Source organism: Sebastes fasciatus, chromosome 1, assembly GCF_043250625.1.
Source record: "Sebastes fasciatus isolate fSebFas1 chromosome 1, fSebFas1.pri, whole genome shotgun sequence".
NCBI classification, from domain to species: Eukaryota; Metazoa; Chordata; class Actinopteri; order Perciformes; family Sebastidae; genus Sebastes; species Sebastes fasciatus.
Window position 1 is genome coordinate 6,109,680 of NC_133795.1, and position 8,749 is coordinate 6,118,428.

At 40.0% G+C, this 8,749-nt stretch overlaps 1 protein-coding gene across 1 annotated transcript; it reads left to right on the forward strand.

The window, feature by feature from the left end:
- The first annotated feature begins 1,125 nt into the window (after positions 1-1,125).
- LOC141777562 (N-acylethanolamine-hydrolyzing acid amidase-like) lies at positions 1,126-8,350 on the forward strand. The gene is made up of 11 exons (XM_074651975.1): positions 1,126-1,338; positions 3,101-3,265; positions 4,569-4,692; positions 4,800-4,890; positions 4,995-5,080; positions 5,172-5,344; positions 5,438-5,500; positions 5,584-5,650; positions 6,910-6,938; positions 7,932-8,001; positions 8,093-8,350. The coding sequence occupies exons 1-11, from the start codon at positions 1,166-1,168 to the stop codon at positions 8,105-8,107; spliced, it is 1,056 nt and encodes a 351-aa protein (XP_074508076.1). The 5' UTR covers positions 1,126-1,165; the 3' UTR covers positions 8,108-8,350.
- The last annotated feature ends 399 nt before the right edge of the window (positions 8,351-8,749 follow it).

The following is an 8,749-nucleotide window of genomic DNA, read 5'->3' on the forward strand; positions in this document are numbered from 1 at the left end:
TTTAATTGCTGCTTCATAAATTAGGCCATGTTTAAAAATAGTGCCTACTAATAACGATCTTTGCAGGAACATCATGGCCGGGTCTCAACTACTGTGACATGCAGAATATCAGTAAGTGATTCCTTTAATTGATCTCCTCTCTCATTTCCTGTATGAAATTACTAATTAAGTTCCACAAGTGAAGCAAGAAAGTACAAACTTGATAATATTGTAATTATTATAGTATTAGCCTAGTTGTTATTTAGTGGTGGGAAATGATTAAGTACATTTACTCAATGTTAAGTAGCCTACAGCTTTAAGGTACTTGTACTTGAGTCTTTCCGTCTTATTCTACTTCTACTCCAATACATTTTAGAGTGAAATATTGTACTTATGCTGCCATATTCTGCATAATGAGTAGGCCTTACCTGGGTAGAAGAAGTACACAGATATATTACTTAAGTAAACATAGTAGCACCACAGTGTAAACATACTGTTACAAGTAAAAGTCCTAAAGTAAAAGTACAAAAGTATTAGCATTGAAATATACTTGAAGTACCAAAAGTAAAAGTATTAATTATTCAGAATGACCCATTTCAGAATAATAAATATCATATTTCCAGATTATAATTACTGATGCATTAATGTATTCATTACTTTAATGTTGCAGCTGGTAAAGGAGGAGCTAATCTGAATTGCTTTGTATACTGCTGGGTTGCTTAACCTTTAATTAAAATGTGTATTAATAATCTAAATCTGCAAAGTAACTAAAGGTGTGGAGTAAAAAGTACACTATTCACCTCTGAGATGTAAAGGAGTAGAAGTATAAAGTAGCATAAAATGGAAACACAAGTACTGCAAAATTGTACTTAAGTACAGTACTTCAGTAAATGTATTGAGTTACATTCCACCACTGCCTTCTTATGATACTTTGGGTACAATGTGTTGCTTTTTTGCTGTTTTCCATAAGTAATTATTTAGTGTTTATTATCATCATTATTATCATTATAAAGTCAAAAGCCACTGATTTGCGGAAGCTACATATTTGTGTTGTATGCAGCTTTTATTCTGAAAACCTCGGATGGGAAGTTTCATTCTCTCTCTCAGGCTCGGGCATGTCTCCGGTGTTCTCCGCTGTCACAGCAGCAGTCAGCTGTCTGTCTGTCTCTCTCTCTCTGGACCGGTCATGATGATGGTTCTGCTGCTGCTGCTCGGTGGTCTGGTGGTCTGTAGCCGGTCTGAGGTCGCTCCTCCGACCGTCAACATCAGTCTGGATGAGCACCCTGAGGTGCGCTGGGCTCCTCTCACCAAAGTCTTTGACGTGGACTACCTGCAGAAAGCTGCAGCAGAGGTCATTGAGTAAGTTTCACACTGACTACTGTACACATAACATGTTGTTAAATATGACCAATACTACAGTGGAAGTAGTCTTTTAGAGTTTTTAAGTACTCATTGTGATATAACTCTACTTTTATCTGGTGTTGCAGAAGTTATTTATGAGTAGTGCAAAGCTGTTTTAATAAGAGTGATTCGTAAATAGACTATAATAGAAAACCATTGTTAGGTAACTAACAGTCCACAGATTGCCTAGTTTCACTTTCCATTACATTATCAGTGGTGGTTAAACAGACTGTAGAGGAGAAGGAACTGTAATCATCAGGGGACAAAACCACAAATAGATAAACAAATAACTGTTAGCTAACATTAGGATTAGGGCTGTCGATCAAATATTTAATCATGATTAATCTCATGATTGTCCGTATAAATATCTGTTCAAAATGTACCTTAAAGGGAGATTTGTCACGCATTTAACACTCTAAACAACATAAAAGTGGGCAAATCTGCTGCTTTATGCAAATGTATGTATATATTTATTATTGGAAATCAATTAACAACACAAAACAATGACAAATATTGTCCAGAAACCCTCACAGGTACTGCATTTAGCATAAAAATATGCTCAAATCATAACATGGCAAACTGCAGCCCAACAGGCAACAACAGCTGTCAGTGTGTCAGTGTGCTGACTTGACTATGACTTGCCCCAAACTGCATGTGATTATCATAAAGTGGGCATGTCTGTAAAGGGGAGACTCGTGGGTACCCATAGAACCCATTTACATTCACATATCTTGAGGTCAGAGGTCAAGGGACCCCTTTGAAAATGGACATGACGGTTTTTCCTCGCCAACAATTTAGTAAAATTTGGAGCATTATTTAACCTTCTTTGCAACAAGCTAGTATGACATGGTTGGTATCAAAGGATTCTTTAGGTTTTCTAGTTTCATATGATGCCATCTTCACTCTAGCTTTAAAACTGAGCCACAAAAAAAGTTAATGCCTTAACTTTGACAGCCTCTATACTGAAATATATTAACTTAATATTAACACATTATGTCAGCAGTGGTGGAATGTAACATTTACTCAAGTTTTGTACTTACGTACAAATTCATGGTACCTGTACTTTACTTGAGTATTTACATTTTCTGTTACTGTATACTTCTACTACTTCTAGGTAGATATTGCACTTTTTATTCCACTATTTTCAGATTAGTTTTCCTGTCCAGTGAAAACCACGTATCTCCAGATGTGCTGATGTTGAATGTTTGTGATAAACTGAAGGATGAAGTGTTCAGTTATGTGTTTGTGTGTATGTGTTTTTCTAACACCATGAAAAGTTGACTTTTTAGAAATACGTGGTTCTCACTGGACAGCAACGCTACAAACATATGATGATCTTATAGAATATGATGCATTGCTGTAGATTAAACTAGTAGTAACATAGTATATAACAGAATTAAACGTCAGATATAGTAAAACACTGACAGGGAACATTTTACTGCTCAATCAATACTTCTACTTTACTTTAACTACATTTTGCTGATAATACTTCCATACTTTTACTTAAGTAAGGTTTTGAATGCAGGACTTTTACTTGTAACAGAGTATTTTCACAGTGTGGTATTAGTATTTTTACTGCAGTAAAGTAAAGTGTCAGCCTTGAATCAGCAGGTTAACTTCTGGATTAATCAGCAGTTGTGTTATTGTGTGTATCTTCCAGTAGTAGTAACGCTGACACAGACATGTTTTTCTTCTTCTTTTTTTTTGCTGTTGTTTGCAGCACTACAGTTCCAAAATGGGTTCATCATGCCATTAAACCTATTGTGATGTCCTTGGAAAAGTACCTTCCTCAGCCGTACGCCGGGGAGATCCGTGGCCTGGCCTCGTACTTGGGAGGAAACATTTCAGACGTCATCATTCTCAACTTTGCCTATGAAATATCTGCGTATGTATGATTTTAAATCACAGTTATAACAGGAACTTGTGCACAAAGCAGAACGAGACACACAATGTCTAACAAGTATGCAGGATTAAAGGTCCTGACACAGCAAGCCGACCGTCGGCCTTTGGACAGTTTGGGATCGTCGGTTAGCCACTGTCAGCCTAGTTTTTGCGGTGTGTCCCGCACCGTCTGCTCTAGTCTGCCCGTGTCAGAGGCTGATTCAGCATGTTGAATCTGCGGTGGAGCTCACTGGTGAAAGATATCACTCCGATTGGCTGTTCAGCGTAAGCGAATCACACGGAAGTGAGGAAAGCAAGCCAACGAGTAAAGTCAATAGGGCACACACAGAAGGCTCTTCTCAGTTTTCATCTTCATCTCATCTGATCATTCCAACACACCGATATTTTCGCAATAACAAACGCGGCTTTGTTTCATGTACGTATCATAACGGCTTGTATAGAGTGCTCCAGGGATGACATATCTTTGTAGCCATCAACCTGGTTCCCTCGACAAAAAGCAAATGAGATTTTTCTAATAAACTCTGTGGCAAACAAACGTTTATGATATTTACAAGTTTTGTTCAGCAAGATAATCTCCACAAATTAAACACCACTTTAGGATTTTTGAAGTGTAAACGCAATCGCCAGAAGTAAAAAGCTAACGTTAGGCTATAAACAAACTACACCGCGGTCGCATGAACCTAAGGATACACAACGAGGCTGTAAAGGCGGAAGAGTCGGCGTGATGACGTTTAGTAGTCTCATTTAGCCACTTGTTAGCAACCACATTTTTTAAAGACACATAAAGGCTTCAAAATTCACGAGTGGGATATTTATTGATGTATTTTATATTGTAGAACAAACTGTTAAAATCTCTTCAGCTTGTGTTAACCACAGACCTTATTTCAGGCGTCTAACTAAAAACCCATTGACATCTAGACGAGAGAACCAGAAGTGCTAAAATGCTAACTCATTTCTGGGTTTTAGGACTCATTCCTGTAGCACACTATATTCGCAATCCTCTGTCTTCCGGTTTCCCTTTCTGAATGACGAATACAGACTATTGCTACCTGCTGATGTGGAGATTTATTTCATCTCACGGAGGTGCAGAACATACATGCTAACTGACCGTCGGCTGTAGTCTTTGCAGTGTGTTCGAGTGCAACTTGTCGGCCAAGACAGAGACGACATGAGGCGACGCAACAGTCGGCCTTCATCGCCGCTAGTTCTTTGATGTCCGTTTGGTGTGTCTGGGCCTTAAAGTGAACGGCCTCTCATGCATGCAAACAAACTTTATGCTTTCTTAGATTCTGCACCAGCATCGTAGCTCAGGACAAAAATGGGAACGTGTTCCACGGCAGGAACCTTGATTATCCACATCCTATTCTGAGGAATATGACTATGAATGTAATTTTCCACAAGAACGGAAAGGTACAGTATGTATTCATATCATTTAAAAACTAAACAACTGTCCTTGCATAACGATGAGGTGGCAAAGGATACAATTCTGTCGCTGTCTATTTGATGCACGCATTCAGGAGGCATACCGTGGAACTTCATTTGCTGGCTACGTTGGCCTGTGGACGGGACAGAGTCCCAACAAGTTTACCGTGTCTGGCGACCAGCGAGGTAACATCACACTTCTACTCAGCTGTCACGTTTGTCAACAAATGTTGCAATATTCAGATTCCATTGTTCCTTTTTGTTTTCATTCCTGTGTGTGTGATCATCAGGAAGTGAACACTGGTACAACTGGTGGAAGAATGTGGTGTCTGCTGTCATCTTTCGCAGATCCCCAGTCAGCTGGCTGGTGAGGGAGGTGAGTGAATAAGTTACATAAGTTTAGAATGAGGAAGTTTACCGTATGAGGAAGTGAAATTTAGACTTTAAATGGTGTGTAACCCACACAGACTCTGGAGGAAGCAGAGAACTTTCAGGATGCAGTAATGCGTCTCGCCAAGATCCCCATCATCACTGGGGTGTATTACATCGCGGGCGGGGTGCGAGCAGGGGAGGGCGCCGTCATCACCAGAGACCGAACGGGCCCCGCTGATATCTGGCCCCTGGAACCCGTGAATGCAGGGTAGGCGAAATAAACGATCTGAGGAGAATCTGGTACGGTGTGTGTTGAGTGTGACTGCAAATAACAACATAACATTGTGAGTTCCTGTTTTAGCTGGTTCAGAGTGGAGACGAACTTTGACCACTGGCTTCCGCCTCCAGCTCACGACCATCGAAGGTGAGTCATCTCAGGCGATGAATACTTCCACAATATCGTTGCTGTTCCTGTTATTATGCTGTTGTTATGTGTTCATTTTGTAGAGACGCAGCCAACAAAGCACTAAATGCTACCGGCCAAGATAACATCAACATGGAAACACTTTATCAGGCAAGTCTGGACCAAAACATCAATATTTCAGGGGGACCAAAGTAAACGTGATACTGAGGAGATTGTATACTGGAATAAGATAAGATATTTCTTTATTAGTCCCACAGTGGGGAAATTTGCAATAAACAAACAAATAGCTTGCGCACTAATTTATCGCACAGTTACGTTACAAGCAGAACTGCTCTTCATCCAACTCAAGTTGCAACGTTTTGTTGTAACTGTGCAATAAATTACTTGTTAATGTAAACATGTTCTAGTAGAAACATAAAAACAAGTATATATCTGAAAATGAGTACGATATGGGACCTTTTAAGATATGAAAAATATTGAATCATGTTACTATTCTCACTCATTTTAGCCCGAAATAGCTTACAAAAAGGCCCCCGAAGCACTTAAAAATATGAAACTCAACTGTATAGGCCCACTATTTACTGTAGTTCTACTTCAGAGGAAAACATTGTAGTTATGGACTGTTTTCCTGCAGTGTGTTTTACTCCCACCCGCACCCGCAAACATTCTGTAAATAAATCTGGCAATAACAAGTATGTCAGTATCACATAGTGATATTTGTGTTTTGGTAAAATAGCGCCGCCCCGCCGGTGTATTAGTATCAGTTCAGGTGGAAAGTGGTACTGCAGCACGGGATACAGCGAGAGCCTTCTAAAACAAAAACCCACATGATGATAATAAATTCAGATTCTGTGAGAAGATGACGAGGGGGAAGGGCAGCTAAATCAGGAAGACACCACAGTTACTGTAGAAAGCCCAAACACATTAACAATACTTAAACACATGCTCTTTGCTGGATTATGTTCTTTGCCAAATTACAGACAGATTCTGCAAAGATGGTGAATCTAATTGTATCGGTACATTTGGTCGGTAATTAGAGCCGCGTTGTCATTTCTTTGAACGCTCTGCTGATACAGACAGTTTAAACTTTATTAATATTGAATGTGTCGCATGTCCAAATTGCACCAAATTTAGACAAAGCACTCCATGGGGTGCCCAGAAATACACCTGCCAAGTGTGAAGTCGATCGGATGAATGGTTCTTGAGAGATGCAGAGAACATACAAAAAGACAGAAGGACAGACGGACAGAGATTCCTTGCAGTTTGCAAGCTATTTATTTGTTTATTCTATGATATGCTAACTTTAAACTCATCACGTGCCCTTTTTTTTGGACATGTGCCTCTCTGAGAGATTGTGTACTGAAAGTCAGCGATGACGTATGGATTTCTAATCTAGTCTCGCCCTACAGGTCCTGTCGCTGTTTCCAGTGTGTAACGGGTAAGGAGAACGCTGTCTGTTCATTGTGCTCTCTTTTTTTGTTTCAAGGAATCACATGACTGTTCATGTTGCTGAGATGGAGCAGCCGTGTTCATACCACTTACTATCTGTTCCCTTTGCCCCACTTCTGCAATAACGTCAGTAGGCTTTTGTTTGACCCCATCAGCCTTCAGCACATAGCAAGGACCATATAGAACAGCTATAGCTGAGCTCAGTGAAAACACTGAAGGGTTAACACACAGAAATAGAATATAGGAGTAGAACAGATATTCCCATTCAAATCAACGTAGCAGGATGGTCAGAGCGGCGGACATTATTATGTGTACCGTTGCCGTAACGACCTTTGTAGCGAGCTGACTTCCGTATTGCACCAAATGACTTTTCAAGTGATTTCATTGTCGCAGATAATATTTCCAATTTTGGAATAAAATCACAATCGTTTAGCTAGAGTTTAATAAGTTTAATATTATCGTAAGTTCAATGACGCGAAAATTGTCAACAACCAATCGGTGCGCTCTCTCTAGCATCAAACAGGAAGCAGCAAATGGGGTAGAAAGTAAACATGTAGAAACTGGTGGAGTTGTGGAATGAAGAGTGCCTCTTTGACATGTCCTCCCATTTGTACCACAAAAGAAAGTGGACAGAAATTGCTGCAGCTCTCGAAATTCCCAGTGAGTGTGCTATATGCTACAGCTGTCCATTTCTTTCTAAGCATCTGCTCTCTTCCCGGCGAACTACGACAACATTTTACGGCCCCACTGACGCGTGTTCTGTTGTCACCATAACAACTAACAGCCGCTATTTTCTTTTTCCCTCGGCAAACAGTTCAATGACCCTTCTACTCCTATTCTATTTCTATGGTTTAACATTTTGGGTGCACAAATTATTATTGATATGCTTATTAATTATATTTGTAAGGAAGCTTTACGTGATTTAATAGTTTATGCATTGCATGGCGTTTGATCTATCGTCTACTGTGTTGATGATCCACAGAGGTACTGTTTACACAACAGTAATGAGTGCAGCAACCCCTGAGAAGTACAATTCACTCGTCAGGCCGCAGGTAATTACATCTTTCACAACTACATCTTAAATGCATGTCACTGAAAATGAGACTCTCTCACACTCATCTCTCTCTCTCGATCTCTTTCCAGGGCTGCCTACCGTGACGGGCCGTGAGCCGTCAACAACGCACTGATTTCTTTGCTTGAGTGTCTGAACTACATAACGTGGCTTCATGCAGATTCATGATCATGTGGAGATTAATATAATCAACGACGTTAGAAGGGAATTGGACTGAAGCATTATTAGGGTGCTTTTCTGCCTCTAATAAAAATGTTATGATCAGTTTTGTCACCTTATGTGCCTGTAATTTATATGTCGAGCTTAATAAAATTTTGCTTTTACTTTAATGATTGCGATCATCTGGAGTCATCTGAAGAAGGGTTGATTGGTTGATTGGTTTTGGAAGTCAGCATAGTAGTCTCACAGACAGGCTGGTTCATTCTGACATTGTCTCCTGGCCGTTTAATCAATCTACAGGCTGTGGCCACTCTGCACAATGTTCTAACTCGTCAGACACCAAGTATTTTACACATCCACATACTGGTGAAAAATACACCATAAAATCCTTCATAAACTGCAGCAGCACATGTGTTGTCTACATGCTGAAATGTCCATGTAGTCTGGTTTGTGTTGGACGGCACTGCAATCTGACACTGCAATCTGTTAACAAACACGGATATTGCTCGTCTCTATGTTAAAATGCTAAATATGGCTCTGCAGCGTCATTAAAGTTCTGGGGAATAGAA